A 14,959-nucleotide genomic window follows, 5' to 3' on the forward strand; every position below is an offset into this window, starting at 1 on the left:
GACTTTGTTTCTGTTCTCACTTCTTTAATATTTACTCTCTTGCACAGGAAAGGAACAGATTCTCTTGAACTTCGGAGTCTCCCGTTCCTTCACCTCTCTTTCAGGACTGAGGTGCTGGAAAATTAGAGTTGTTTAAGCCTCTGGAGACTGTCAGTGCTGCAAATCCAAGTGCTTGTGCAAGGTTCCGGGTGTAAGAGGAAATGCTTGTGTAAGAAAGCTAACTGCTTTACAGAGCTGCTGCCTCCCTCCCAGCCTCCTCCCGTTCTTTCCCTGTTACCTGTGGTGGTGAGTGAGCTTAAGGAGGAGGTTGCAGGAGAACCAGCTCCTGCTAATTGACAACATGTATTTGAAACTGAAGGGATCCTGAGGTTTAGGATCTTGGCCACATGCGGGTCTGTGACTTAATGAGGAGCAGTAAATGTCTACTGCTTTATTTATTTATTTTTAAATTGGCAAATAATTTTACTTTGATTTATTACTTTCAAAAGAATGTTTTTTACAAGCATTGCAGTCATTCAACTTCTCTCAAGGAAGCAACATTTTAGTTTTTTCACAGCCTTGCTGGAGGAAATCCTTCAGTGAAACTGATGGGTTTGTAACAGGGTCAAGGCACCACTCCAGTTTTCTGATGACTTTGCATAGTCAGACTAGGGAGAGATTGACAGTGATTAGCAGTTGCCCACAAAAGGCAAATGTTAAAAGTCTCTAGGATTTACCATGTAAAAGGTAGTTCTTAAAGTGATCACTACTGTGCATTAATTGCTTGTAGATTTTGTTTTGGTTTTTTTTTTATTTTATGATGGCCTGTATATGTCTTTGCAAAACTGTGCACTCCCTTCTGTGCTTTCCTCTTCTTACTGTCTCTCTGCCAAAAAAAAGCAAAAAGAAAGAAACAGTAGAAAATACCTCAGCAGTGGCCAGTACTCTGAGGGAGGTGTGCTGTAGAAGGTTAATATCAGTGACCTGCTGGTGCAGTTTCGAGTGTGATATACTATAGTGCTCCTTAGTGAGTTAGTATTCTTTACAACATGCAGCCACTCAGCCTATAGGAAGAAATATTTAGCCTTACTTCAAAATCAAGTCCCTGTTCCTGGCAAAAAGCAGAAGTGTGTAAATGCAGGAAGATGCATTTAGCATTCAGACTTCTGTGGGAATTTAGCTGGGGACAAGGAATAAGCCCTGAAGCCAGTAATAATTCCTGGATTTGAAAGATGGAAATCAGGTGTAATAAATTTAAATAATGGTTAGAGGGTTTTTCTTCTCTCAAAACTTACATAAGAATTATTTGTTTTGCAAACCATTATATTTAGAGAGAGGTATAATATTCCCCTTCAATAGCAGAGTGAAACTGAACCTTCTGTGTGCGAGTTTGGTGTGCCACAATCGCTCAGTTCCTAACATGGGCTTTTCACTGTGTCTTTTCTTGTCTTTTACCCTATGGACAGAAATGGGCTTTCTCAGGACAGAAAGCTTGATTCTGCATTGCTCTGATGTGTCCAGATGTAGCTGGTCAGGAGTGCTCAGTCCCTGGCAGACCCAGAACTGGTTTATGAGTGAATCTGGCTAAATAGCTTTAGATTCTCGGCTATTTTCAGTAACTGGAGAAAATCTTCAGTTTGGCTATTCTGTCTCCATCTACTACCACAAGCATTCTTAACTAAATGGTGACAAAAATGAGGAAGTTTCAAATGTTAAGGTTGATGAATTAAATAAATGTTACAAAGAACTGCAAATTAAGAGTTTTGCAGAGAATGCCATACATACACCCCCAGATGTATCACTTTCACCATGAGCAGTGAGTTTTGTATAAAATTCAGGGATAGCAGGCAGTCCTGGGCTCGTTATTCAGTTAGAGGATAAACCCACTGAAATTTTGACAACTGAGAACTCAAATTCACTTTTCGTTGAAACATTTAGTTGTTTTCCCTCTCAAAAAAGGGAGAACATTTAAATGTTTTTTTAAAACTTAAACATTTTTTTTTAATAGTAATTGAAAGAGCTAAAGCATAAGGCATTCTTTCCTGTTTTCAAAGTGAATACTTAGAAAAGTAATTTTCCCTGCTGTTTTTTTTTTTTTTTTTAAAGAACCCTTTGCATAACTTGCAGACACTGCATTGGTAGTGGTTATTTTGCATAGAAGCTCATGAATTTATTTTTTAGAGAAAGCATCGTTGTTCTTGCAAGGTGTGACTCATATTTTTCTTTTGGACTTTTGGAGGATGAACATATTGGTTATTGAAGACCTGTACTGGAGTTCTGTGTGTGCTTACAGTGTTGATTTGTAAGGAAATGCAATGTGTTGTTCAGCTATAATGACTATAAAGATGCAATGTAATATGGTGAAGACTAGTAAAACAGAAATTCTCTTTTCAACACCATGTTTATTGGACAGATCTTTGTAGGGGGAGCGTATGAGTACAGGTTTCTCCTGAAACTTAACATGAGTCTTTTTCATGTACTTTTTTTCTGTGTGCGTGTACAAACCTAATTTAGGGAGTTAGATTTGATCGGGAAGAAGAAATTAAGGCAAGACACTGTTCAGTAGCTGCCAAGGTATCTGCGAGTTGCTCAGTTCCAGACTGGGTGAACGAAAAAGGTGCTATGTAGATGACTGTTAAATGCTATTTTAAATAATACATCTTATTGACCCTGTAATAGAAAAAAGAAATCACCTACTATGAGTACGTGTTTTTTGTCTTTTATATTCATTCTAAATAGATTTCAGAATGACATTACTAAATAAAGGCCATTCAGCATGTGTCCTACTGTGGAATTATATATTTATTCTATTCTATTTTATATTGTGATGGTGTTTCTTTGATTTCCAAATGAAATTAAAATCCATGAAGACTGTAACTTTTAAGTCCTGCATACTGAGAACAAGGAGGAACTCAGTCCATTGACATGGAAGAAAGTTTGGAGTCAACAATGAATGGGACTATACTTCTGCTTTAAATGAAAGATAAATGGGCTACTTTTAATGGAGAACACCAGTTAAAGCAGCCTTAATGTCCATGGAGATTTATCCTGCAGTTCAGAAGGGGTTTGTTGATACTATACAGAAGACAATCCTGCTCTTTTAACTTACAGCAACAGGTTTTTCTTAAATGTCATTACTTCATTTATACTTGTAGTCGCTATTTTTTAAATAGTTCAAGGGTTAGACTTTGTAATAGAAAAGGTACTTCAATCAATCTAAATAAATATTTGTACAGTTAGACCTGACCTCAAATACCCAGACCACTTTGATAAAAACATAGTTTTCAAGAACCGTGTTTGTTTCTGTCTTGTCAATTTTTTTTTTTCTCTTTTGGCTATTAGCATGATTTACATATGTTTCTTTAATGGAACTGAAAAAAAGAGATTGCTTTTATACATGTATGAGAGGAAAAAGATTTGTCCTCTTTGCAGCAGTTTTAGCATAATGTGTCAGGATAGCCTTGTACTCTTGGGCAACAAGGAAATTCATTGATTTGTCCATTGTAATGTTCATATGCTTCATGTTAGTAAGAAATATCAGGAAGTTTACCACATGAATCTTTCATATTTTGTTTACAGAAATGTATTTCGGTTTCCATGTCTTCAGTCACGTGAAATGTTAATAATGATTTGAGATGTTCTTTAATATTGTTAAGGGTATTTTAATTTGAAAACTTTTATATTTCAAAGAATGTAAGGATAACTAAGACCGTTCTGTTTTCTTCAGTACTTTGGAAGCTTACTTGTAATATTCTGTGTTGAACTGGCCTGTGGTGTTTGGACCTACGAGCAGGAAATAACGGTGAGTCAGAAAAGGAAGCTGCATTTTTTTTCAGCAAAAGGAAAAGATTTCCATTAGCTAGCTGTTTCCTAATTGCTCTGGTGTTTATCTCTGTTCATTACTCTGACAGTCTAATTTCAAGTGACTGCCTTTTTTTTTAAACAGATAATTCTTCTGGGAAAGCTTGTCTGTCTGGAAGGTCCTATCTTGGTTTCTGCTTACCCCCTCTGTATTTGAGAGCCAAATCCTGCAGCACCTACCTGACCTAAGGACTTAATTTTTTGTTAATTCTTGCTTAGACAGGTTTTCATTGAAGTCATTGAAACTTTTGGGGTTAAATATGAGCTCCAGGCTTAAATAAGGCTTTTGAGAGAGCAGATGTGAGAATTTGAAGGTTTTTTTGCCCCAAAAGTTCTCCATGTTTAAAGAGTGTACTACATTGTAAAGAAATAATGTGCTCTTTCAATAGAGGACTTGCTGTCTACCGAAATGTACACGCTGCCTCCACAAACTGTAAATGCCAGTTTTAAGCAAAACATGTCTTGACTATAAAACACTCTTCTGTAAACTTGTGAAGAGATTTTATCTCTATCTAGCTTTTATAGCTGCACCAACCTTTAATTTTCAAACTGAGGACTTGTAACCATCATGTAAGAAAATGGATAAGCATTGAACACTGAAATTAAACCGAAATGTTACTCTGCTGGCTGCTATATCTTTGCATCTTGTACTCAGTCTGGTACATTTTTATGAATAGAGGGACAAATATTTTCTCTTAACTGCCAAGATATGCCCAATATAATGGTCTTTCTAACAGTGAATAGCAATTACATTGCGGTAAGATTGGAGGGAGCTTTCTCGATATTTGCACAGTACGTGGAGCAATGGAATTTCTGGCAGATTTGAAGTCTGAAGTTATGTGGCAGCACTTTGCATCAGAATTCATTCCCTTGTGGTACAGCTTCCAGATGGGTGTTACAGTATAATAGCAATTAAGGCTATCCTTTTACTTTAAATGTCAGCTTGTGCTGATGCATTTTAAAATTGGGAATACAGACAAGGCATTCTTCGTCCTATGGGCATAGCTGCCCTCTGGGGGGATTTTGCCAAGATGACTGTCATAACTAACATCCGTCTTTCCGCAGAAATCTTGTCAGTGGAAAGTACCTGAAACAACATAGCCTTCAGAGCAGTGGAACGTGCTTTCTCCAGCCTTCCCTATTCAGTTTGAGAACCTGAAGTTATGGTGTATTTTAGTCTGACCCCCAAGCTTTCGATTACATGCTATGCTACTGAAACCCAAACCTAGGACAGTATGATGAAAACTGGCATAAGCCTAATATATGTTAAGGCACTGGTGATGCTGTTTCCCTCCAGAAGAAAACACTACTGTCCTTGCATCCCTTTGCTAAAGTAAGCAGTGCTGAATTCCATGCCACCATCATCTGCAGTGGGTCACAGCGAACCCAGATACTCTTTTTTTGCTTTTCTTTTTCTTTTTTCTTCTCTCCCTGTATATATATGTTTTTTCTTTCCTCATCCCCTGAAATACTGGGTTGTGTTGAGGTTTTGTTGTTGTTGTTTTGCTGTTGTTTCTTTTTTATTTTCTCTTTTTATCTGATTTCTCACTATTATTCTCTTTGTCCTAACAATACTGCTTTTTGTGCGATAAGGTGGGGCACAGCTGGGTTTCTTGCTGCTAAGACCCATAGGGAATGTGGCAGTCTGGAAGAGCACAGTTGTTTTTCAGTGGTTCTTTCATACCTGTGCAGGTCACTTCCCTAGAGCATGCTTCCACCTACTCGATAAAGATAAGAAGACTCCCTCTTATACCCGTAAGGGTGACTTGATGTCATGTTTTTTTCAGTGTAGCATGAAATCACATGGGCCCCTGGTGGGTTTCAGAGAATCAGTTGGCATTAGTGTAGGTGGATGGGTGATGTTGTCAGAAATGTCACTGAGGCATAACCGCCTCTGCTGATTCCGTATGGGCTCTCCTTGGAGTGTGGACAAGTTGCTCTAAGAGTCCTTGCATAAACAAGTTTCCTTCCAGCTCATGATAGCTCTCAGCATGAAGTGGGCCTCATGACTAATTTATTCCACCCACAAGATTGAAAAGCCAGTGTGGGTTCTTGGCTTACTTAGGAATTGATCAAGCCTTGATAATCCTTAGAAGAATGAGTGAGTAGATTTCAATGGCAGACCGAACTTTACAAATTTATGTTAAAATCAAACCAGCATCTCTAGTTTTTGTTTTTCTACACGCTACAGAAGAGCATTGGTGTATAGTCAAACAAATGCATCTCAGGCATCTAATATTGTGCACCACTGTGTATATGAGCTGATAGGAAGCTGTTTAGTAGATACATCAATGTCCTTAGCTCACATAATCACAGAATATCACAGAATATGCTGAGTTGGAAGGGACTCACAAGGATCATTAAGTCCAGCTCTTAGCCCTGCACAGGACTCTCCCCAAGTGTCATACCATGTGCCTGAGAGTATCATCCAAACACTTCTTGAACTCTGGCAGGCTTGGTGCTGTGACCACTTCTCTGGGGAGCCTGTTCCAGCACCCAGTCACCCTCTGGGGAAAGAACCTTTTTTTAATATCCAACTGAAACCTCCCCTGACACAACTTCAGGCCATTCCCTTGGGTCCTGTCACTGGTGACCTCAGAGAAGAGATCTGTGCCTGCCCCTCCTCTTCCCCTCACAAAGAAGTTGTAACTGCAATAAGGTCTCCCTTCAGTCTCCTCCAAGCTGAACAGACCAAGTGACCTCAGTGGCTCCTCATATGGCTTCATCCTTGGAGCAGTCAGACACACAGATTGCAAAATCGCTCCTTACCTCCAGAATTCAAATTGCCTTTCTACAGTGGGATTTAGATTGTTTTGCCTTGCTTTTAATTTCCTTCTCTTACTTCTTTAGCATTTTTTCCACCTTTCCCCCATTGATTTCCTAAAGAAGTTGGATGCCTCGTGTTGCAGGCATAACCTTGGACTGTGTTCAACTCAAACAATAAAAACTAATAAAAAAATATTCTAGCAGATATGAGCTTAATTGCTCATATCATATGAGCAATATCAAATTACTGAAGAAAGCAGAGTGCTAGCTTACAATGCAGAAGAAAGAGAAATGCATTGAATACAAACCAAATTGTTTTATTATAGTGACCAGTGTAAATGTTTGTGATAGAAAGATTCTGTGATACTGTTTTGAAGTATTTTTAGTACTCTACTGCTAACATATTTTTCATGTGGACCATTGTGAGTTCAACACTTTATCACTTAAGAGAGAAAAATCTGCTAAATGAAAGGCATGTTAAGTTTCTGGGACATTATTAATATATTAATGATATGAAGCTTTACTAGGGCATCAGAAATAGTAGCGTAACTTAATAGCAGTAATGAAACATTATCCCATGTTCTTATTTGTCTTATGGGTTCAGGCAGGCAGTGATTGTCCCTATGTTTTTGTAGAGCATAGAGCACAATGAAGACCAGGCTTCTTGGGAAATACTGTGATCAGGCTTTTTTATTAGATAACATTTGTTGCTACTTGCAGAATGCTTTTACTGTTTGCTCCAAATTGAACAGGATAGCAAAGTCACGACTGCTAGAGGAGCTGGGCTCCCCTGCCATCCAAGCGACAGCTGATATTGCGATTTCGATTTCTTTCACCATGACTGTTAAGGCTAATGGAAACAAGGCAAAACTCAACGTGAGTGATATGTGTGCCTAGGAGGGCAATGCAGTCTTCAACAACTTGTTTTGTTTTGGCACACTGAAATTTGTGCAGCTGAACGGAAGTGAGGTTCTAATCTTGATTCTTAAATGCATTGCATGCCTGGTGCCATAGCACTTGCTTCTGTTGTTTGTAACGAATTGCTGGCGTGTCATATTCAGACAATGGAGAGCACCAGCACCTCACTTCTGAGTAGTCAAATTTGAAAGAAAAACACTTCAAGAATCCTTGAAGTATTTATTTGTAAATTTCAAGATTTACAAGACTGAGTGTGTATGAAGAAAAAAGATCACAGGGCCTCGTCTGCATTTCCTTGTTTCTGTTCTTGAGTAAGATACTGAAACGGAGCACGTTAAGGATACCTGCATACAGGACTCCAGACCAAGCCAGAAAATCATTGAAAAAACTCTTGGGGTAGAATTCCTTGCAATTAATTTTATATATGTAGAAGTTAGACATTTACATCTAAGTTTGTCACCTTAGACAGTGAAGTGGATTTGAGACTTCAAGGCAGTGGTGCATCTGCTCTGTATAAATTCCTTATCTTGAGATCAATTGCCCTGTTCAGCTGCCTGTATCTTTCTCTTGACTAAGAAGACACCAGGGAGATACCTAAACTGGGGCAGACAAATGCTATCCCTGATGACTTGGATGGGACTCAGTTCAAGTTTTATGCCAGGAAAAAAATGTGGTAATGGTATAACCAAATTGTACCCAACTATCCCTGAATCTCTCCAAAACGTAACTCCTTTTCCAGCGTAGATTAATTTGTAAGCAAAGGAAACAAATAATTTGTCCTGTTTTATTTGTATACAGCGTTATTTTGGTCATTGCACTGGAAAGATCAAAAAATAGATGGAATTTGTGGATTTGGAGCCACAAGATTATTGATCCATTGTGTGAATCATTTATCTTTCCTTGCTCCAGGTTCCAGTGCAGTGGTCTGATATGATCACACTGAAAGCCAGGATGACCAATTATGGCCTACCTAGGTACCAGTGGCTGACCCATGCTTGGAATTTCTTCCAGAGGGAGGTAAGATGACAGTAATTCATGAACTGAAGTAATACATGCTCAGTAAGTGTTACTTATCTGCTAAAGGAAGAGGTTTGGTTTTAAGTGAAAAGTTAATTTCATATGAAACACTGTGTAGTGATGGTATCTTTTAACATCACTTGATATCCAGTTCTTTAGTTTTTATATGCCCTAAAGATGCTTAAACACCAAAAGAAAAATGTCACTAAATTCAGTTAAATTGCTAACACTCTCTTCTCCTTTGCCAGCAAGGTTAGGACATCAACACCTTTTAGGATTACTGTAACATTTTAGGATACGATGTATATAAAATTAAAAATCTGCAGATTAAGTAAAATGAATACATGGTTTTAATATTAAACTGTGTTCCCCTTCCTGTAGGCTCTGTTAGTTTCTTTTCATCAAGCTGTCATGGTTAAGATATGTGTTTAGCTGGAAAGGAGTGGAAAAGGAAGTTTTCATAAAGATGCCTATACTGTCTATTTGGTTGAGGTTTGTGAAAATCATCAGGGTTTTTATTTCCTTTTACTGGGGGGGTCAGAAACAAACCAAAAAGCTTCCTTGTGTATTCACAGCTTTGCCCTCTACCCTACTAAAATTCAGAACTTTTTTTAAAGAATGAAGTATTATGTTACAGAAACATGAAATCGCCCAAGGTAAAACCCATTAACTCCAAATATAACTCACGTGCAGGAAGAGAACTCCTTAAATGCCTGTCATTGTGCTGCTCTTGTTGAAGTGTTGAAATCTATCAATGTTGCACAGATTTCCTGTTTATTTAAGCATTTCCTGGCAGCACTTGATTCGTCTGTATTTATACTAAAACCTGAAAGAAAGAGGTTAAACACCAGCATACCCCCACCCTGTTCTCTGCTCTGGCCATTCAAGTGCTCTGTGAAACTGAGTAATTCTTCATGTGCAGGTAGAGTGTTTATATCTGTTCTGTACCTGAGATAATATAATCAAATGGTCTCAATCAATTTTCCTTGAATAGAGCTGGTACTGTATCTTGGTTGAAATGCATAGGTTGAATAAATTAAAAACTACCTCTTATCCTCATAGTTGTTGTGGTGTCATCATAATGGCTGGTTATAATATGAATATTAGTAACAAAATTTCAACTATGCCATTACTTTTCTAGGGTAGAAAAACTTTGTTTTAGAAGTTAGATTTTCTATATTCCATCTCTGACCAGATGAATGATTTGGGGAAAGTTTGAAGTGAACATTTGAGAAACCTCTTTTACAGATTCTACTTAATTAATGGGCTCTTCTTGATATTGTGTCCACTCATAACTCAGATGCTGTATTTATGAGCCTGGCATGTACTTTATTCTTGAATGAGCACTTTGCTTGTGGCCCTTCTTCAGTCAGCTAAATTGTGATTACAGTTCTGTTACCAAAGATTCAGCCCTGATCAACTTGGTTTTCTCTCTTCTGTGTCTTTTAAACATCTGAGACAGATGGGAAATGTGTTTTCCCTCAACCCTCTTGGTGGTCTAATACCAGACTTGTGACTATGCTAAGGAAGATGGTGAGGGTCAACTGAAGTCAGGAAAGAAGAGCTGGGTAGGGGAAGAAAAGATTTGAGAGTAAGAAAAGGAAGTTTAATGACATGGTATTTGCAATTACAGTGAGGAGCCAAAGCTTGAGCTTTCCTTAAAGTCTTGTGTTGGAACTAACAAACTAATAAAAACAGAGACTTTAAAGTTGTGGTAAAGAAGGAAGAAGTGAGATTTTTAAGAGGACTGGTAAGGTCAAGGGCACAGTGTGTGCCAACAGTCTGGGCACTGATCTGCTTGATTGTGACCAAGGAGTGGTGTGGAACACAGGACTCTGGCTCTGAAGTGGGTAAGGAGGGGGGCAAATATGTTCCCAAGCCCATGGGTCAAAGGAACCAGAGGACGACTTACACTCAGGCTGGTACTGGAGGGCATTCAGACAGAAAAAAAATTGCATCTTGTTTCTGCAGCAAGACTTCTTTTCAGTCATGTCAAGTCTGCATCCAATTCCAAACCAAATCTAATGTAGCTGCTTTATCCCTTTTCTGTATGAAAGCGGCTGCTAATGTGGTAGCCTGGTCATTTGGCTTTAAATCTCTGGGTGTGCTTTGCAGAGGAGAAGACAGTTTGTTAGTCCTGCTGGTTTTTATAGCCAATTATGGCTGATCTGCTTTGCAGCCAGACTTCTTACTTTTATGGTTGATTCTGTTGGAGTATTTGCTTTAGTGTGATACCCTTTCCTGTTATTTTCTGTTTTCCTTTTAGCATTTGCGATTTCTATACCTTTTTGCTCACACTTTAATCTATTTTTTTCCTTTTTTTTTTCTGTTGTAAGACCCCAGCCTTGCTTCAGGAGCTCATCAAAGGGGTTTTACATCATAAAGATACAGAGTCCCAAAACCTGTCTGAGGGATTTATTAAAAGGGCCTTAGGTTCATTTATACCTTCAGGTCACGCGTGGGAAAAACACTGCAATGTTTTCAGGAGGTCAAAATAACACACTTTTACTGGCAAACTTTGGAAAATAAGGGAACTTAGCAAAAGTTTAAAGAACACATTCAGTCAGAAAGCATTTCACAAAGCATTGACTTAGCAAATTCCAACCCATCCAGGTTTAAGTTACCCAAATATCAAGAAAAGGGGATTAGAAGTAAAGAAAAAGAGAGAGAGAGAGAATTATACCTATTGCCTTAGGGCCACGGTAGCACCAACTACTACAAATCCAAGGGCAGTAGGGCTGTGACCACGTGGAGGCCTCATGGTGTTGGTTTTATTTGCTCTGGACTCCTGTGACCACCCACCCCCTCCCCAACCCCAGGTGGGGCTTCCGGTGTGCCAGCCATTCGGGATCTGGGTTAGGGGCCCCTGGGGGTGCGGTGTGGGGTGTGTGGCAATGGCAAATGGCCATTCTGGGGCTGGATTAGGGGCTCCAGGGGGTGTGGTGTGGGGCAGTGCTCCCCATGTGCCAGTGACTGACAGCTGCACCAAAGGCATTCAAGGAGGCAGGGTTTTGAGGCAGAGCACCATCCCACCTTGGCAGAACTTGATCTGCCCCCTCGCCCGCACACTGAGTTGTTTCGAGCCATTGCTTTCGGTTTCTCACATCTGTATTCAGGTAAATCTGTGCTTTTTCTGGTTTCCAACAGATGTGTCCATAGTTGTATCCTTGCAGGAATAATCCTCACTAGTAAGACCTTTCCTTACTATTTCTTTCAGCCACTGGTATACTTGTCCATTGGTCACCATTTTGGCATGAAATTACCATGAGTTAGTTCCTTGTAGTAAGGATAGGAGAATTCCAGGACAGGACAATTTCTGTGAAGCATCCTTTGAGGAAGCAATTGGGATTTAATGGACAGAGCCATTCCATTGACTATTTCTGAGGTATTCATTGGTCACTACCTTGAAATTTTCATGTTGCTTTTATGTAAAAGTACAACAAAACAATATACATGGAAGATCTTGTAGATACTTTTAGTTCTATGTACATATTTTAGAAGTTGGTATTAGGAATTTATTTAGCTTTTTTGGTGACCTAGTTTCATGAAGAAGTAACATCATTATTGCTGATCTTGGCTAATCCTTCCTTTGCAGTTTAAATGTTGTGGCGTGGTGTACTTCACAGACTGGCTGGAAATGACAGAGTTGGACTGGCCACCTGACTCCTGTTGTGTCAGAGAGTTCCCAGGATGCTCTAAGCAGGCACATCATGAGGATCTCAGTGACCTTTACCAGGAGGTAGGAAGAAAAGTATTAATATTTCAGAAGGCTTTGTGCATTCTTCCTGATACAGTAATTTTCTGAATTCGTCATTTGTAGTGCAACAGAGTAATTTGTAGAGTAGTTGTGTTTATGGAAAGTGTTTACTGTGTTTATGTTTATTATTAATGCTGAAGGAAGGACGGATGGACCTATCCACCCTTGCCTGGGAGTGAGATAAGTTAATGGCAATGCAGTTAACGTCTGAGATGTGCTTAAACATTGAGGTATTTATTTTATATTGGTTAGGTTGGAGTTCAAATTTGCTTTAATCCAAAAGTTAAAAATTAATTGTGATGAAATGTCCAGGTTCCAACCCATTAAACTAATGTAGGGTAAGTGTAAGAGTACTCTAGTGAAATATATAGTGAAGGAGGCTTTTGAGAATTTCTTAGGAAGATGAGAGCGCTCTTGATAAAAGGTCTCATGCTAGGAGGCAGGTAATTCAGTTGTTGTATTCTGAGCATGCATAGAAACTTGTGAAAATGTTCTTTTTCTCTACTGCATTACAGTATGATTATTTAAAAAGAATTACAAAAAAAGCACCTTAAAACCAGGAGAGGACCTATTTAAACTCAAAGGAGATGATCATAGTAGCAAGTCATTACTGTTCTTAGAGTGAAAATTACAAAAAAAGATAAATACGCTCTCTACTAAAACTCAGTTCTCACATAAATATTGTCCAAAGTCATGTTTTTTTGAAGACTGGTTTGCTTACTACCATTTTTTAGTGCTAACAGACCTCTAAAGACTTTTAATTGTGCATTCTGTAATAGCAGAATGACCAATAGTCCAGATAGTCCAACAGCAACAAAAGGCATGTCTCAATCAGGTAGTTATGAGGATCTGACAAGAGATGCATTCTTCATTTGATTGCTTTTAGAGTAATATAGGGTGCATAGGAAGGAGGATGGACATGAGAAGTGTGCTTTCAGGTACTGAAGCATGAAAATTTCTCTAGTGGATGGTGTAGCTCTGCATTGTGGAAGAGTACCTAAAGAACAGTTTTATTTCGTCCCATTTTTTTACACTGTTCAAGACCCTTTCTTACAAGAATCAGTTGCATGGCTTTTGTTCAGGAGCTGTGGAGCAATACCTCTGAAGCAGGGGAGATTCACTATATAAACAAGCCAAAATGATTATTAGCTATTGCCAGGAACCAAATAAGTTTTGGGGAAATGAATTTGTATGGTATTGACTCTGTGAAGAGAAGTTATATCATCTATTCTGGACTTTCCAACATCCAATGGAAGCGGTGTGCTTCCATTAGGAAGAGCTGCCAAAAGGCAGGTGCCTCAGAAGGCCAGTATTTGCTAGGGAACCTTAAAGACAGCGGTGGAGGCTATTTTCTTTCCACCAGCTATTTGTAGAACCTCTCTTGCCTTCTGGCAAGGCTCACAGCACTGACAGCACTGGTTACTCTTTAGAGGTGTCAGTCTCTGAATAGGAAAGCCATTCAGGCTTCTTCTGGGGCCTGTGTGACAGGGAGAGTTCAGAAGGATGCTGAAACTGAAACCATACGCCGTTGAAAACTCAATGAAACCAATATTTATTACCAAGAGGTGGCCAACAAAACGAAAAAACCCAAAAGGGAAGAAGGAGGAGAGAAATAAGCCCTCAGTACGACTCCCCCAGTCACCCAGGTGTTGCTTATGAAGTTATCTTACCGACCCAGAATGCCTAGAATTACCCATAGCAGAAGCTGCATTCTCGGAGAGTCGGCAGGCTCACAAGATAGCGGGCGTCCCCGCAAAAGGCAATGTTGTCCTTTGATGTGAAGCTTGTGTACTTCCAGCATGAGCTATCTGCTTTTTATACAATTAATTGGTGATGTCTACCTGGGCAGGTGTGGTCAGCACCGCCCAGCTAGAGGCCTTCAGTCCCTCCCAACGTTATGTAAGTGGTGCCCCTTCTGCACATGCATGTGTACTTTGGAATTCCCCACGCGCTTGTGTGCTATACTTCAGGGGATCTTTTCTAAATGAGTCTGGGGGCGTACTTCATCACCCTCCTCTTCACTTCTCCTTCGAGTGCCCTTGAAAGGCCGTCAACCAATAGAGAGGTACCAATTAAGTATAGTTTATACAAGATGCTCTTTTCAAGGACAAAGTTCTGGTTTATCAGTGCTTGTTTTCTCATAACTTGACAGAAAAAGAATAAACTCTCACAGGTAGCTGGGCCAACCACAGACCAAAAAACAGCAGCATCTAATTGAGCACGAATACAGCCTACCAGTAGTATTCTTGAAGAAGAAAAAATTGTGGCTCACTCTTCAGTGATGGTTGTTTTTTGTAATACCATTGCCGCTGTTAATACCACACAGACCAAGTCTGTTGCAGAGAGCCCTCAAGAAGTATAAACATGTTGAAACTGTAGAACATTCATTTGCCCCATGCATCTTTTGTACTTATGTGAAAAGGCAGGAGTATGTAAGCAGTGTCACTCAATGAAAAACTGCTTTTTGAGCACAGGAAGCTCAGAAATTTCTGAGAGGTACTAGTCACTGGAGTGTCAAGTGTGCAAGGTTTTCTTGTGTCATATCTTCTGCTAACATTTCATGCCCACAGCCATATTCCAGGAAAGTGGTTCTCTGAACACTTCATATGTTCAAATTCTTTCGGTTCTCCTTGGAGAAAATTAATAGCCAAAGATAACTAT

The 14,959-nt window shown here is 39.3% G+C and overlaps 1 protein-coding gene across 6 annotated transcripts in view; it reads left to right on the plus strand.

The window, feature by feature from the left end:
• TSPAN12 (tetraspanin 12) overlaps window positions 1-14,959 on the plus strand; it is a 45,732-nt gene that overhangs the window by 25,869 nt on the left and 4,904 nt on the right. For all 6 annotated transcript variants that reach the window (XM_027720862.2, XM_027720865.2, XM_027720859.2 and 3 more), the window contains 3 exons: window positions 3,707-3,781; window positions 8,434-8,541; window positions 12,137-12,280. In XM_027720862.2, coding sequence (XP_027576663.2) covers window positions 3,707-3,781; window positions 8,434-8,541; window positions 12,137-12,280 — 327 coding nt within the window. The remainder of the gene's footprint in view (window positions 1-3,706; window positions 3,782-8,433; window positions 8,542-12,136; window positions 12,281-14,959) is intronic.

This window comes from Pipra filicauda, unplaced genomic scaffold (assembly GCF_003945595.2).
Source record: "Pipra filicauda isolate LSUMZ 115617 unplaced genomic scaffold, ASM394559v2 scaffold113_size4260070_pilon, whole genome shotgun sequence".
Taxonomy (NCBI): Eukaryota; Metazoa; Chordata; class Aves; order Passeriformes; family Pipridae; genus Pipra; species Pipra filicauda.